The sequence below is a fragment of the Oncorhynchus gorbuscha genome, linkage group LG18, assembly GCF_021184085.1.
Source record: "Oncorhynchus gorbuscha isolate QuinsamMale2020 ecotype Even-year linkage group LG18, OgorEven_v1.0, whole genome shotgun sequence".
Lineage (NCBI taxonomy): Eukaryota > Metazoa > Chordata > Actinopteri > Salmoniformes > Salmonidae > Oncorhynchus > Oncorhynchus gorbuscha.
Window position 1 is genome coordinate 51010375 of NC_060190.1, and position 17522 is coordinate 51027896.

Below are 17522 nucleotides of genomic sequence, written 5' to 3' on the forward strand. Positions count from 1 at the left end.
AACGGCAAAGACGGAGAAGGAAACGGAGAGGGAAAGAAATACAGAGATAAAGAGACTGAGAATAAAATGCGGTGGAACAGCAACAAGGTAGGGTGACGGAGAATCAGTCTTCATCATGACATGGCACGCTCTGTGTGTGTGTGTGTGTGTGTGTGTGTGTGTGTGTGTGTGTGTGTGTGTGTGTGTGTGTGTGTGTGTGTGTGTGTGTGTGTGTGTGTGTGTGTGTGTGTGTGTGTGTGTGTGTGTGTGTGTGTGTGTGTGTGTGTGTGTGTGTGTGTGTGTGTGTGTGTGTGTGTGTGTGACAGAAGTAGGATACTGTACTGACAGCAGGAGATAAAGGTTATCTGACATTTTGTCTGATTCCACAGATGACAGTGAATGTTCGTATCAGTGTGTGTGAGGAGAGTACATTCTGTCTTTCTCTCAGTCTCTTTGTCATTTGTCAGTATCTCTGTTTCTTCTCTGTGGTTCATACTGTGTGTGTGTAATTTTCAGGGGAGGCGACGGTGGGTGAATTAGAATTATACATACGTGTAGAAGTTAACTTCCTCCAAGTAGTGAGGAAGTCTCTGCTCTATATCTTCACCTCTGTACTGTTGACAACTGTTGGTCGAAAACTATATCAGTCTTCCTGTCATTCCTTTCACTTAGTGCATGTGAAGTTTATTTGTTCTGACAGAGACATGAGTTATGACAAATAGATCTGACTGCTGTTACTGTTTTGTCCCTATGGGCCCATAGCAATGTGTCACTGACAGTTTTTCAACTGTAAATAAACAGACCCACACTTACTCACGGGCATGCACACACACAGTATGTGTGTACCATACTGTACTCTACCTTACTCTACTCTAACCTGCCCTATTCTACTCTACTCTAACCTGTCCTACTCTACCCTATTCTACTCAACCCTATTCTACTCTACTCTACCCTATTCTACTCTACCCTATTCTACTCAACCCTACCCTATTCTACTCGACCCTACCCTATTCTACTCTACTCTACCATAATCTGTTCTACCCTACCCTACCCTACCCTACTCTACACTACCCTATTCTACCCTACCATACTCTGTTCTACTCTACCCTAGTCTACTCTACCTATTCTACCCTACTCTACCATACTCTATTCTACTCGACCCTACCCTATTCTACCCTACCCGATTCTACTCTACTCTACTCTACCATACTCTACCCTACTCTACCCTATTCTACTCTACCATACTCTGTTCTACTCTACCCTAGTCTACTCTACATAATCTACCATACTCTACCATACTCTATTCTACCCTGCCATACTCTTTTCTCCTCTAGCCTATTCTACTCTGCCCTATTCTATTCTACTCCACCATACTCTGCCATACTCTACCATGCTTTATTCTACTAAATTCTACTCTACCCTATTCTACCCTACCTTATTCTACTCTGCTCTAGCCTATTCTACTCTATCATATTCTACTCTACCCTACTCTACAATATTCAATTCTACCCTATTCTGCTCTACCATACTCTATTCTACTCTACCCTACTCTACCATACTCTATTCTACTCTACCATATTCTACTCTACCCTACTCTACTCTACTCTATTCTACTCTACCCTATTCTACCATACTCTATTCTACTCTACCCTACTCTGCCATACTCTATTCTACTCTACCATATTCTACTCTACCCTATTCTACTCTACCCGATTCTACTTTACCCTATTCTACTCTACCCTATTCGCCCATACTCTATTCTACTCTACCATACTCTACCCTATTCTACTCTACCCTACTCTATTCTACCCTACTCTACTCTACTCTACCCTATTCTACTCTACCCTATTCTACTCCACCCTACTCTATTCTACTCTACCCTACTTTACTCTGCTCTACCCTATTCTACTCCACCCTACTCTATTCTATTCTACCCTACTTTACTATTCTACTCTACTCTACCCTATTCTACTCTATCCTACTCTATTCTACACTACCCTACTTTACTCTATTCTACACTACTCTATTCTACTCTACCCTATTATACTATACTCTATTCTACTCTACCATACTCTACTCTATTATACTATACTCTACCACACTCTACCATATACTATTCTACCCCATTCTACTCTACCATACTCTACTCTATTACTACCCCCTATTACTAGCCTCTATTACTACCCTCTATTACTACCCCCTATTACTACCCCCTATTACTACCCCCTATTACTACCCTCTATTACTACCCCCTATTACTACCCTCTATTACTACCCCCTATTACTACCCTCTATTACTACCCTCTATTACTACCACCTATTACTACCACCTATTACTACCCCCTATTACTACCACCTATTACTACCACCTATTACTACCCCCTATTACTACCCCCTATTACTACTCCCTGGTCAGGCCCGGGGACTACAGGCTTTACTATGGCTCTACTATAGGGTTACAGCAACAATGTTGGGGTTCCATACACAACAAACTGTTGTGGTATTGTGGCTCATACCAATGGAAAACAAGCTATTGTGGCTCTTACCAATGGGCAATGGACAACCAGCACGCAATGGTAAATGAAGCTGTTGACATACTTTACTGAATTCTCTCTGAACTATGTCTGATGTGATGAGCAGTTTGTCTGATTATGATGTCAACTGTGTTTAACTCTTGTTGTGGTGTGTTACTTGCGTGTGTTCAGGTGCAGACTCACCTGGAGAACCCTACAGACTACCACATTCGCCAGTCCCAGAGACAACAGGTGAAGGAGTACCTCTCCACCACCTACGCCACCAAGCAGGTACCTCACAGTCTGCCTCTTTCTCTCTGTCTCGATCTGTCTTGGTCTCTCTCTCCCTCCATCTCTTTCTTCAACACACTCTCTCTCTCCTCTCTGTGCAGACAGTACATGCAGTAACAGGGGTGGTCCAACCATCCCCTCCCCCTACTCTGGCCCCCCCCGGGGCCTCTTCCTCGGCCCCCCCTCCTCTCCACTCCCCCCGGCTCCGAACAGAGCAGCTCATCACAGGAAACAGCGCCCCTAACAGCCCCATGGCCTTGCTCAACATCGGCTCCAGCCACGAGAACGAGGTACACGAGGTACTTACACACACACACTGGCACACATACAATCCATACACACCCTCACACTCACACACAGCAAATACACACACTCGCACACAGCAAATACACACACTCGCACACAGCAAATACACACACTCGCACACAGCAAATACACACACTCGCACACAGCAAATACACACACTCGCACACCGCAATTACACACACAGCAAATACACACACTCGCACACCGCAATTACACACACAGCAAATACACACACTCAAACACAGCAAATACACACACTCACACACATCAAATACACACACTCAAGCACAGCAAATACACACACTCGAACACAGCAAATACACACACTCACACACATCAAATACACACAGGGCGGTTACTGGGTTGGAGACTTCAGGAATGCATACAGTTCATGAACACACAGATGCAAACGACTTATGCACACAATCACAACACATATATACTCTCTCAGACTGAACACAAACACACATGTTTGCACACACTGTTGTACTAAAGCTCATGTCTAGACAAACATAAAAGCCCGTCTCAGCTGTGATAATCTGTGAGAAAGTGATGTTCTGTAATTCACTGTATTTCTGAGGGCGCTGACCTGACCTCAACAAGACATAAATCATGGACACATTCCCTTGGTCCATAAAGCCTAGAACGTGTGGGATTGAACATATAACCCTGCAATATCGCCTATACAACTTGATTACCAGGCTGTATAAAGAGAGGATTTAGGGATTACATTATATTCTATTCACAGTTTATGAAGGCATCATTATGACAGCATTGCACCTTATTGTGATGGATTGCAACCTACCACCGTGTGTGTGTGTGTGTGTGTGTGTGTGTGTGTGTGTGTGTGTGTGTGTGTGTGTGTGTGTGTGTGTGTGTGTGTGTGTGTGTGTGTGTGTGTGTGTGTGTGTGTGTGTGTGTGTGTGTGTGTGTGTGTGTGTGTGTGTGTGTGTGTGTGTGTGTGTGTGTGTGTGTGTGCACGCAAAGACCGGCTATTTATCTCAGTGGCATCCACAGACCCAGGGTCAGCTCTATAAAAGTGTTGTACAGCAGTGTGCACCCAAAGGTCACTGTGTTAGCTAACTGAGGCTAACTAGCTCTGATTATCATTGCACTTTAAATGCTCCATTATGGCCTCGCTAAAGTAATTACAGCTTAACGCATGACAGGGGGATAACACACACTGCAACGCCCTTTGAACCCCACAGACTTTGGTCCACACACACACTGGCGTAGCAACACATATAACTTAACTTCACCAGCATCTTCTACAGACCTGAGCAGACCAGCAACTGTAGAGGTCAGAAGTGCATCACTCAACTACAACGGACCAACAACAGAACAGTTAGTTAACCTCAACTAGCCTCAGCCTCAAGTCAGTTAACAGAACAGTTAGTTAACCTCAACTAGCCTCAGCCTCAAGTCAGTTAACAGAACAGTTAGTTAACCTCAACTAGCCTCAGCCTCAAGTCAGTTAACAGAACAGTTAGTTAACCTCAACTAGCCTCAGCCTCAAGTCAGTTAACAGAACAGTTAGTTAACCTCAACTAGCCTCAGCCTCAAGTCAGTTAACAGAACAGTTAGTTAACCTCAACTAGCCTCAGCCTCAAGTCAGTTAACAGAACAGTTAGTTAACCTCAACTAGCCTCAGCCTCAAGTCAGTTAACAGAACAGTTAGTTAACCTCAACTAGCATTCCGTATGTTGCAGTCCAGCCAAGGTGCATACTGTGCATTGAAGAAGCTTACTGTACAAGGTGCATACTGTGCATTGAAGAAGCTTACTGTACAAGGTGCATACTGTGCATTGAAGAAGCTTACTGTACAAGGTGCATACTGTGCATTGAAAGGTGCTTACTGTACAAGGTGCATACTGTGCATTGAAGAAGCTTACTGTACAAGGTGCATAGTGCATTGAAGCATACTGTGCATTGAAGAAGATTACTGTACAAGGTGCATACTGTGCATACAAGGTGCATACTGTGCATTGAAGAAGTGTACTGTACAAGGTGCATACTGTGTGCATTGAAGAAGCTTACTGTACAAGGTGCATACTGTGCATTAAAGAAGCTTTTGTACAAGGTGCATACTGTGCATTAAAGAAGCTTTTGGTACAAGGTGCATACTGTGCATTAAAGAAGCTTTCGGTACAAGGTGCAAGAGATGGTCAATAAAAAGTTAATGATAACTTTTCACGTAATTCATTTTAACAACCTTTTTCCAGAGAGCTGGCTCACACTTCAGTGTTAATGCATTGCATATTATATAGGGAACTTCATTCACCACCAGTGTGTAGCACATCTGCAAGAAACGTCTGGCATGATAATGAAGTTGATATACTCAGTTTCCACAACATGGCTGCCTTGGTCTGTCTGTATAGGATTTGGCATCACTGATCTTAGTGTACTTGAATGTATAACTATTTAAACAGTTTTCCCCTCCTTGTTCTTGGCACAGATGGATGAGGTCATCGATGACATCATCAGCATGCAGTCGAGCTATGATGACATCCAGCAGTACATTGACCCTGTTCAGATGTCCAACACAGTAAGTATTACACCAGGTGGGTTATGTGGGTTGGGTGGGTTAGGTAGGTTGGGTGGGTTAGGTAGGTTTGGTGGGATAGGTAGGTTTGGGTGGGTTAGGTAGGTTGGGGGTTATGTGGATGTGTGTTGATATGAATAGATTCAACTAATATACTGAAGAAAAATATAAACGCAACATGCAACCATTTCAACGATTTTAGTTACAGTTCATATAAGGAAATCAGTCAATTGAAATGAATAAATTAGGCCTTAATCTATGGATTTCATATGACTGGTCAGGTGTGCAGCCATGGGTGTGCCAGGGAGGGCATAGGCCCACCCACTTGGCAGCCAGGCCCTACCAATCAGAATGAGTTATTCCCCACAAAAGGGCTTTATTAGAGACAGAAATACTCCTTAATTTCATCAGCTGTCCGGGGAGCTGGTCTCAGACGATCCCACAGGTGAAGAAACTAGAAGTGGAGGTCCTGGGCTACCATGGTTACACGTGATCTGCGGTTGTGAGGCCGTTTGGACGTACCGCCATTTGGACGTACCGCCAAATTCCCTAAAATGACGTTGGAGAACGCTTTTGGTAGAGAAATGAACATGACATTTTCTGGCAACAGCTCTGGTGGACATTCCAGCAGTCAGCATGTCAACTGCACACTGCCTCAAAACGTAAAACATCAATGGCATTGTGTTGTGTGACAAAACTGTACATTTTAGAGTGACCTTTTATTGTCCCCAGTACAAGTGTGTAATGATCATGCAGTTTAATCAGCTTCTTTTTTGTGTCTTTTTTGTCATGATTTTTACCCCCTTTTCCGTGGTGTCCAATTGTTAGTAACTACTATCTTGTCTCATCGCTACAACTCCCGTACGGGCTCGGGAGAGACGAAGGTCGAAAGCCATGTGTCCTCGGAAACACAACCCAACCATGCCGCACTGCTTGTTAATACAGCGCGCATCCAACCCGGAAGCCAGCCGCACCAATGTGTCGGAGGAAACACTGTACACCTGGCGACCTTGGTTAGCGCGCACTGCGCCTGGCCCGCCACAGGAGTCGCTGGTGCGCGATGAGACAAGGATATCCCTGCCGGACGACGCTAGGCCAATTGTGGGTCGCCCCACTGACCTCCCGGTCGCGGCTGGCTGCGACAGAGCCTGGGCGCGAACCCATTCGATCACTGCGCATTAGATCACTGCGCCACCCGGGAGGCCCTTAATCAGCTTCTTAATATGCCACACCTGTCAGGTAAATGGATTCTCTTGGTAAAGGAGAACTGCTCACTAACAGGGATGTTTTATTTCAGCTCATGGGACAAACTTTACATGCTGCGTTTATATTTTTGTTCAGTATAGTTTATGATCAGTCTTCCAGTGGGCTATTTTAGGTTTGTTCCCTCTCTGCCCTTTACGTACTCTTCTTGACGTTCCTCTACACATTTCTCACCACTTCCTGCCTCTCCCGTGTCCTTTCTCACCCCTCTCTGTCCCTATCTACCTCTCTCACCCCTCTCTCACCCCTCTCTGTCCCTATCTACCTCTCTCACGCCTCTCTGTCCCTATCTACCTCTCTCACCCCTCTCTCACCCCTCTCTGTCCCTATCTACCTCTCTCACCCCTCTCTCACCCCTCTCTGTCCCTATCTACCTCTCTCACCCTTCTCTGTCCCTATCTACCTCTCTCACCCCTCTCTGTCCCTATCTACCTCTCTCACCCTCTCTCACCCCTCTCTCACCCCTCTCTCACCCCTCTCTCACCCCTCTCTCACCCCTCTCTGTCCCTATCTACCTCTCTCACCCCTCTCTCACCCCTCTCTGTCCCTATCTACCTCTCACCCCTCTCTGTCCCTATCTACCTCTCTCACCCCTCTCTGTCCCTATCTACCTCTCTCACCCCTCTCTCAACCCTCTCTGTCCCTATCTATCTACCCTCTCTCACCCCTCTCTGTCCCTATCTACCTCTCTCCCCTCTCTCACCCCTCTCTGTCCCTATCTACCTCTCTCACCCTCTCTCACCCCTCTCTGTCCCTATCTACCTCACTCACCCCTCTCTCACCCCTCTCTGTCCCTATCTACCTCTCTCACCCCTCTCTCAACCCTCTCTCACCCCTCTCTGTCCCTATCTACCTCTCTCACCCCTCTCTCAACCCTCTCTCACCCCTCTCTGTCCCTATCTACCCCTCTCACCCCTCTCTCACCCCTCTCTGTCCCTATCTACCTCTCTCACCCCTCTCTCACCCCTCTCTCAACCCTCTCTCACCCTATCTACCTCTCACTCACCCCTCTCTCACCCCTCTCTGTCCCTATCTACCTCTCTCACCCCTCTGTCACCCCTCTCTGTCCCTATCTACCTCTCTCACCCCTCTCTGTCCCTATCTACCTCTCTCACCCCTCTCTGTCCCTATCTACCTCTCTCACCCCTCTCTGTCCCTATCTACCTCTCTCACCCCTCTCTGTCCCTATCTACCTCTCTCACCCCTCTCTGTCCCTATCTACCTCTCTCACCCCTCTCTCACCCCTCTCTGTCCCTATCTACCTCTCTCACCCCTCTCTCACCCCTCTCTGTCCCTATCTACCTCTCTCACCCCTCTCGCACCCTATCTACCTCTCACTCACCCCTCTGTCACCCCTCTCTGTCCCTATCTACCTCTCTCACCCCTCTCTGTCCCTATCTACCTCTCTCACCCCTCTCTGTCCCTATCTACCTCTCTCACCCCTCTCTCACCCCTCTCTGTCCCTATCTACCTCTCTCACCCCTCTTGCACCCTATCTACCTCTCACTCACCCCTCTGTCACCCCTCTCTGTCCCTATCTACCTCTCTCACCCCTCTCTGTCCCTATCTACCCCTCTCACCCCTCTCTGTCCCTATCTACCCCTCTCACCCCTCTCTGTCCCTATCTAGCTCTCTCACCCCTCTCTGTCCCTATCTACCTCTCTCACCCCTCTCTGTCCCTATCTACCTCTCTCACCCCTCTCTGTCCCTATCTACCCCTCTCACCCCTCTCTGTCCCTATCTACCCCTCTCACCCCTCTCTGTCCCTATCTACCTCTCTCACCCCTCTCTGTCCCTATCTACCTCTCTCACCCCTCTCTGTCCCTATCTACCTCTCTCACTCCTCTCTCACCCCTCTCCTGTCCCTATCTACCTCTCTCACCCCTCTCACACCCCTCTCTGTCCCTATCTACCTCTCTCACCCCTCTCTCACCCCTCTCTGTCCCTATCTACCTCTCTCACCCCTCTCTCAACCCTCTCTCACCCCTCTCTCAACCCTCTCTCACCCTATCTACCTCTCACTCACCCCTCTCTCACCCCTCTCTGTCCCTATCTACCTCTCTCACCCCTCTGTCACCCCTCTCTGTCCCTATCTACCTCTCTCACCCCTCTCTGTCCCTATCTACCCTCTCACCCCTCTCAGTCCCTATCTACCTCTCTCACCCCTCTGTCACCCCTCTCTGTCCCTATCTACCTCTCTCACCCCTCTCTGTCCCTATCTACCTCTCTCACCCCTCTCTGTCCCTATCTACCTCTCTCACCCCTCTCTCACCCTATCTACCTCTCACTCACCCCTCTCTCACCCCTCTCTGTCCCTATCTACCTCACTCACCCCTCTGTCACCCCTCTCTGTCCCTATCTACCTCTCTCACCCCTCTCTGTCCCTATCTACCCCTCTCACCCCTCTCTGTCCCTATCTACCTCTCTCACCCCTCTCTGTCCCTATCTACCTCTCTCACCCCTCTCTCACCCCTCTCTGTCCCTATCTACCTCTCTCACCCCTCTCTCACCCCTCTCTGTCCCTATCTACCTCTCTCACCCCTCTCACACCCCTCTCTGTCCCTATCTACCTCTCTCACCCCTCTCTCACCCCTCTCTGTCCCTATCTACCTCACTCACCCCTCTGTCACCCCTCTCTGTCCCTATCTACCCCTCTCACCCCTCTCTGTCCCTATCTACCCCTCTCACCCCTCTGTCCCTATCTACCTCTCTCACCCCTCTCTGTCCCTATCTACCTCTCTCACCCCTCTCTGTCCCTATCTACCTCTCTCACCCCTCTCTGTCCCTATCTACCCCTCTCACCCCTCTCTGTCCCCTATCTACCCCTCTCTGTCCCTATCTACCTCTCTCACCCCTCTCTGTCCCTATCTACCTCTCTCACCCCTCTCTGTCCCTATCTACCTCTCTCACTCCTCTCTCACCCCTCTCCTGTCCCCATCTACCTCTCTCACCCCTCTCACACCCCTCTCTGTCCCTATCTACCTCTCTCACCCCTCTGTCACCCCTCTCTGTCCCTATCTACCTCTCTCACCCCTCTCTGTCCCTATCTACCTCTCTCACCCCTCTCAGTCCCTATCTACCTCTCTCACCCCTCTGTCACCCCTCTCTGTCCCTATCTACCTCTCTCACCCCTCTCTGTCCCTATCTACCTCTCTCACCACTCTCTCACCCCTCTCTGTCCCTATCTACCTCTCTCACCCCTCTCTCACCCTATCTACCTCTCACTCACCCTCTCTCACCCCTCTCTGTCCCTATCCCTCACTCCCCTCTGTCACCCCTCTCTGTCCCTATCTACCCCTCTCACCCCTCTCTGTCCCTATCTACCTCTCTCACCCCTCTCTGTCCCTATCTACCTCTCTCACCCTCTCTCACCCCTCTCTGTCCCTATCTACCTCTCTCACCCCTCTCTCACCCCTCTCCTGTCCCTATCTACCTCTCTCACCCCTCTCACACCCCTCTCTGTCCCTATCTACCTCTCTCACCCCTCTCTCACCCCTCTCTGTCCCTATCTACCTCTCTCACCCCCTCTCACCCTATCTACTCACCCCTCTCTCACCCCTCTCTGTCCCTATCTACCTCACTCACCCCTCTGTCACCCCTCTCTGTCCCTATCTACCTCTCTCACCCCTCTCTGTCCCTATCTACCCCTCTCACCCCTCTCTGTCCCTATCTACCTCTCTCACCCCTCTCTGTCCCTATCTACCTCTCTCACCCCTCTCTCACCCCTCTCTGTCCCTATCTACCTCTCTCACCCCTCTCTCACCCCTCTCCTGTCCCTATCTACCTCTCTCACCCCTCTCACACCCCTCTCTGTCCCTATCTACCTCTCTCACCCCTCTCTCACCCCTCTCTGTCCCTATCTACCTCTCTCACCCCTCTCTCACCCCTCTCTCACCCCTCTCTCACCCCTCTCTGTCCCTATCTACCTCTCTCACCCCTCTCTCACCCCTCTCTCACCCCTCTCTGTCCCCTCTCTCACCCCTCTCTGTCCCTATCTACCTCTCTCACCCCTCTCTCACCCCTCTCTGTCCCTATCTACCTCTCTCACCCCTCTCTCACCCCTCTCTGTTCTATTTTGGTCCCAGTCCACCCCTCCCTCTGTGAGTTGATGGGGTGATTATGCCGACTCTTCAGTACTAAGGCTGTGACTGGGCTCTGAGGGAGAAAGAGACTCGTTGTTCCGTCTATCACAATCCCTCCATCTTAAGCTACAGACTCTTCTGTATGTTTGTGTCCTATCTGAGAACTACTGTTGTCATTGCTGTTGAATTTAGCTTCCCAAACGTCAAAATGGCCGATATTTGATGTTGGTGGGGGGGGGGCAGTGGGCCTGTGGTTTTTTGTTCCTCAGAGTTTAATGAATAACTGCTGATCTATATTGGCTTCAATTAGCTGTCTGGTGCTGCTGCCTTCCCACCCCAGGGGAACCCTTCAGTTGGTTTAAAGGACTCCAAGTATTTAATTGATTTTAAATGATTGACGTGAAGTGCTGCAGTTTTAAAAGAGAGGCAGAGGGGCATTCCTCGCCCTAAAAAAAGTCTGTGGTCTGAGAGCGTCTTTCTTCGAGCAGAAGCACAGAGCTCTGTGTTTTAAAGGAATGGCTCCGAATTAACAATTAAACCACCGCTAGTTAGAGTACAACTTGTTTACAAGGCATTTGGAAAGGGAGGAAGAGGGAAGGAGAGGTGGAGGAGGAGGGGAATGAGGGATGTGGGAAAAACAGGCTGAAAGTCCAGTTCGGGGAAAGTTCATTGTGTAGAAGAGAGGTAGAAGAGAGAGGGATTTGGTGAGATTGGTTAGTCTCTGAGGAGGGCTGGAGCGAGTCAGTGTGAGAGAGTAAGAAGGAGAGTGCACGGACCCAGAGAAGGAAGAAAGGATGAAGGAGATGAATAAGACGTATGCCATCGTGGAGGTGATAGATGGGGAACAGATTCAACTGGTAAGAGGTCTGCGCTCTCGTTTGTGTGTGTGTCTGTGTGTGTGGTTGGGAAATATGTATATATGTGTATTTGTTCACCCAGCTTGGTCAGTAGTAAGGCAGTAGAGTTAGGAGAGTTATGCCCCCCTCCCTCATGACCCCTCTCTGGATTGGCTGGGGCTGGGGCAGGGCGGGTCATCTCTAACTCCCAGCCTCGAGTCTCTGATTAGGGGATGAGTCTAGTCCTCGGGCCCCTGGGACTGGTGCTGCAGGCTGGAGGCTGGAAGGAAGCAGCACTTTGATATGGGAGCGGTTGAGCTGAGCTCTATCGCTGTGGGCAAACTTCCAGTGAGGGACACGCTCAGCCATTAGAGAGAGAACTGCATGGGACATTAACTGTCCGGCATGACAGCGTAAAGGTCACTGCTGGCTTCTCCCCTGTCTCCCTGCTCCAACCCGTGTGTGTGTGTGGAATAGAAGGGCATTCGCTGGGTTTATCTCTTGGTGTTCTTGGCTCTTGATCACTCCGTGTTGTGTGTGTGATTACATAATATTCAATATCATAGGCATTGATTAGATTTAGCTGTTTGGCAATTGATTGCCCCTCCAGGAGCTAAACTGAGCGCTGTGATTTGCATGCTGGGACAGTGGTATTAAGTGTCTCTGTGCATAGATTCAGCCCTCTGTATGGAGTATTGATGGTGAGGGAGATCAGTTATTCCCATCGCTGTTCTCTCAGTCTCTGTCAAGGTCCCTGTGCTCTGCTGAGACGTTTAGAATGAGATCCCTCAGGACTAATGTTAGTTACCTTACAAATCTTCTCTCTGCTTTTGGAGGTTCTTTCCTCGTTAACTTTCCTTAAACACTGAGTTTTCCCCTTAATGAATGAATTTCATCTGCTAATCTGTGAGCAGGATTATCATGGTAAACTCCCTGGAATCTGTGGAATCTGGGAGTTTAAGGAAAGCTTGGGAACGCCACTGAGAGAATACCAGGCATGACTGACCTGCGAGAGTGAGAGTTTGTTTAAAATGGACGGTATCGGGTCATGCTGATTGTGTGTAGGATGGGAGACAGTCACAGAGAGGGGAGAGGAAGGGACAAGGAGAGGACAGGGTTACACCTAACTCTTAACTTCATGTCCCAGATTTAAACTAAAGGAGAGGAAGACTCTACTGAGGATGCCATTTCCTTTTGATCAGTGTACTGTAGATCTGTTTGCTTGATGAGTGACCAGAGGTCTCCGTCCACAGCGGTCTGTTTTGAGCCTGTGGTTTAACTATGTGAGTGAGACCTGGCTGCTCGTCAGTCGTCTCAGTGATAAGGGATCTACCTGTTATCCGTCAAGCCTCATTAGTATTGCAAAGGAGATCTTCAGCCACATCCTCTTGTGTGAAATTCAAAGTGTTTCTTTATTATTGGAAGATTCATCATCAAATCCCTTATCAGGGTGCTTGACTAGTAGTAGCCCATAGAGCCTGCTACGTAACAGCTACACAACCTCCACACAACCTCTACAGAGGAGACCGCTAGTCTTCCAAACAGAGGCTGGGTTAGAGATATGGTCAGAGAATAAAGCTATAGAGATAAGAAGAGAGATGGACCGATAGTCAATAAATGTGTGTCTGTCAGAGCAGAGGTAGTTCGAGGCAGTAGTTTCCAGGTGTGATATTGGCCTGTTATCTTCTGCTATCTGCTCTTTACAGCCACTAAACATGTAACACACTGTGTTTATTAAGTTCCCTCGGGCTCAGAGGACTAACCAGGGTTACGCACAATATGATGCCATACAACTCCCAGGAGACACTGACTTCACCATTCTGTCTTCGAATTGTCTCCCTCCTGTCAAGGGGCTTTATTGGCCTGGGAAACAGATGTTTACGTTGTCAAAGCAAGTGCAATGGATAATAAACAACAGTGAAATAAACAATCAAAAATCAACAGCAAACATTACACTCCAGTTCCAAAGGAATAGAGACATTTCAAATGTCATGTTATGTCTGTATACAGTGTTGTAACAATGTGCAAATAGTTAAAGCACATGTTATGTCTGTATACAGTGTTGTAACGATGTGCAAATAGTTAAAGCACATGTTATGTCTGTATACAGTGTTGTAACGATGTGCAAATAGTTAAAGCACATGTTATGTCTGTATACAGTGTTGTAACGATGTGCAAATAGTTAAAGCACATGTTATGTCTGTATACAGTGTTGTAACGATGTGCAAATAGTTAAAGCACATGTTATGTCTGTATACAGTGTTGTAACAATGTGCAAATAGTTAAAGCACATGTTATGTCTGTATACAGTGTTGTAACAATGTGCAAATAGTTAAAGCACATGTTATGTCTGTATACAGTGTTGTAACAATGTGCAAATAGTTAAAGCACAAAATGGAAAATAAATCAACATAAATATGGGTTGTATTTACAATGGTGTTTGTTCTTCACTGGTTGCCATTTTCTTGTGGCAACTATTCACAAATATTGCTGCTGTGATGGTATTTCACCCAATAGATATGGGAGTTTATTAAAATTGGATTTGTTTTCATGTTCTTTGTGGGTCTGTGTACTCTGAGGGAAATATGTCACTCAGTCTCACTCTCTCTGTCTCTCTCTGTCTCTGTCTTTCTCAATCAATTAATTGAGGGTGATCTCAGGAAACAGTGTTTATGGAATAAAAATGTGTTCCTAGGTTGTGTTTCGTGCATGGTTTGCTGAATTTTGTTGTGTATCAGGCTATCGAACAACCGCAAGGGCTTAACGTGGGCTCTAAACTGCCCTGAAAATAGAGTGCCTTGTAAGATTAGTTTATTTAACTATCATTTCCCAATCTGAAGGATGTGTGTCACGTTCTGACCTTTATTTCCTTTGTTTTGTCTTTATTTAGTATGGTCAGGGCGTGAGTTGGGGTGGGCAGTCTATGTTTGTTTTTCTATGTTTGGTTTCTGTTTTGTCCTAGTATGGTTCTCAATCAGAGGCAGGTGTAGTTAGTTGTCTGATTGGGAATCATAATTAGGTAGCCTGTTGGTTTGTGGGTGTTTGTTTCCGTGCGTGTGTTTGTCGCCACATGGTACTGTTTCGGTTTTTGTAGATTTCACGTTATCGTTTAGTTTTTTGTTCGAGTGTTCATTTTGTCTTTATTAAAATATCGTCATGAACACTTACCACGCTGCATCTTGGTCCGATCCTTACTCCTCTCCAGACGAAGAGGAGATCTGCCGTTACAGAAACACCCACCAAGCAGCGTGGTAACAGGCAGCAGCAGCAGCAGGAGAGGCAGCGATACTTGGAGAAATGGACTTGGGAGGAGATTTTGGACGGCAAAGGACCCTGTTCCCAGGGGAATATCGCCGCCCCAAAGCAGAGCTGGAGGCAGCGAAAGCAGAGAGGCGGCATTATGAGGAGCTAGCACGGCAGAGTGTCTGGAAGCCCGAGAGGCAGCCCCAAAAATGTATTGGGGCGGTGGCACACAGGGAGTGTGGCGAAGGCAGCTAGGAGACCTGCGCCAACTTCCCGTGCTTACCGGAGAGCGAGAGGGACCGGGCAGGCACCGTGTTATGCTGTGGAGCGCACGGTGTCCCCAGGTGCGGTTGCATAGCCCGGTGCGGTACATTCCAGCTCCTCGTATCGGCCGGGCTAGACTGGGCATCGAGCCAAGTGTCATGAAGCCGGCTCTACGCATCTGGTCTCCAGTGCGTCTCCTTGGGCCGGCGTACATGGCACCAGCCTTACGCATGGTGTCCCTGGTTCGCCAGCACAGCCCAGTGCGGGCTATTCCACCTCGCCGCACTGGCCTGGCTACCGGGAGCATTCAACCAGGTAAGGTTGGGCAGGCTCGGTGCTCAAGAGCTCCAGTGCGCCTGCACGGTCCGGTCTACCCAGTGCCACCTCCACGCACCAGCCCTCCGGTGGCAGCCCCCCACACCAGGCTGTCTCTCAGTTTTCTGCCAACAGGTGTTCCCGCCTGTCCAGCGCCGCCAGAGTCTCCCGTCTGTCCAGAGCCGTCAGAGTCTCCCGTCTGTCCAGTGCCGCCAGAGTCTCCCGTCTGTCCAGTGCCGCCAGAGTCTCCCGTCTGTCCAGTGCCGCCAGAGTCTCCCGTCTGTCCAGTGCCGCCAGGGTCTCCCGTCTGTCCAGTGCCGCCAGGGTCTCCCGTCTGTCCAGTGCCGCCAGGGTCTCCCGTCTGTCCAGTGCCGCCAGGGTCTCCCGTCTGTCCAGTGCCGCCAGGGTCTCCCGTCTGTCCAGTGCCGCCAGGGTCTCCCGTCTGTCCAGTGCCGCCAGGGTCTCCCGTCTGTCCAGTGCCGCCAGGGTCTCCCGTCTGTCCAGTGCCGCCAGGGTCTCCCGTCTGTCCAGTGCAGCCAGGGTCTCCCGTCTGTCCAGTGCAGCCAGGGTCTCCCGTCTGTCCAGTGCCGCCAGGGTCTCCCGTCTGTCCAGTGCCGCCAGGGTCTCCCGTCTGTCCAGTGCCGCCAGGGTCTCCCGTCTGTCCAGTGCCGCCAGGGTCTCCCGTCTGTCCAGTGCCGCCAGGGTCTCCCGTCTGTCCAGTGCCGCCAGGGTCTCCCGTCTGTCCAGTGCCGCCAGGGTCTCCCGTCTGTCCAGTGCCGCCAGGGTCTCCCGTCTGTCCAGAGCCGCCAGAGTCTCCCGTCTGTCCAGAGCCGCCAGAGTCTCCCGTCTGTCCAGAGCCGCCAGAGTCTCCCGTCTGTCCAGAGCCGCCAGAGTCTCCCGTCTGTCCAGAGCCGCCAGAGTCTCCCGTCTGTCCAGAGCCGCCAGAGTCTCCCGTCTGTCCAGAGCCGCCAGAGTCTCCCGTCTGTCCAGAGCCGCCAGAGTCTCCCGTCTGTCCAGAGCCGCCAGAGTCTCCCGTCTGTCCAGAGCCGCCAGAGTCTCCCGTCTGTCCAGAGCCGCCAGTCAGCCAGGCGATGCCGGAGTCGCCCTTCACTCCGGAGCTGCCGGAGTCTCCCGCCTGTCCGGCGCTGCCGGAATCTCCCGGCCATTCGGGACCCATTTCTAGGGTCCCCAGTCCGAGGTCGGCGGCGAGCAATGAGTCAGAGAAAAACTGTGGTAAAGTGGGGTTCACGTCCCGCGCCAGAGCCGCCACCGCGGACAGACGCCCACCCAGACCCTCCCCTATAGGTTCAGGTTTTGCGGCCGGAGTCCGCACCTTTGGGGGGGGTGTACTGTCACGTTCTTATTTCCTTTGTTTTGTCTTTATTTAGTATGGTCAGGGCGTGAGTTGGGGTGGGCAGTCTATGTTTGTTTTTCTATGTTTGGTTTCTGTTTCGGCCTAGTATGGTTCTCAATCAGAGGCAGGTGTCGTTAGTTGTCTCTGATTGAGAATCATACTTAGGTAGCCTGGGTTTCACTGTTGGTTTGTGGGTGTTTGTTTCCGTGTGTGTGTTTGTCGCCACTGTTTCGGTTTTTGTAGATTTCATGTTATCGTTTATTGTTTTTGTTCGAGTGTTCATTTTGTCCTTATTAAAATATCGTGATGAACAGACGAAGAGGAGATCTGCCATTACAATGTGCTTGGTGTCGTTGTTGGAACCCATTCTTCATTGAACTTGATAGGAGAGTAAGTGACCAGTCATTTGTAAGAGATTAAGTGAAGATACTTCATCTGAAGGATTAGCATGCATAACCCCTGTTTAACCCTTCAATCTCTTCTTTCTCATTCTAATCTCACAAAGAGAATGACCCGAATGACCAATCCTCTGTG

General features: G+C 49.3%; 1 protein-coding gene across 7 annotated transcripts in view; it reads left to right on the forward strand.

Moving 5' to 3' along the window:
• LOC124002629 (transcription factor EB-like) overlaps positions 1-17522 on the forward strand; it is a 75803-nt gene that overhangs the window by 47594 nt on the left and 10687 nt on the right. For 6 of the 7 annotated variants that reach the window (XM_046310196.1, XM_046310199.1, XM_046310197.1 and 3 more), the window contains 3 exons: positions 2685-2783; positions 2885-3082; positions 5545-5634. In XM_046310196.1, coding sequence (XP_046166152.1) covers positions 2685-2783; positions 2885-3082; positions 5545-5634 — 387 coding nt within the window. The remainder of the gene's footprint in view (positions 1-2684; positions 2784-2884; positions 3083-5544; positions 5635-17522) is intronic. The other variant, XM_046310194.1, reaches the window with a different exon arrangement.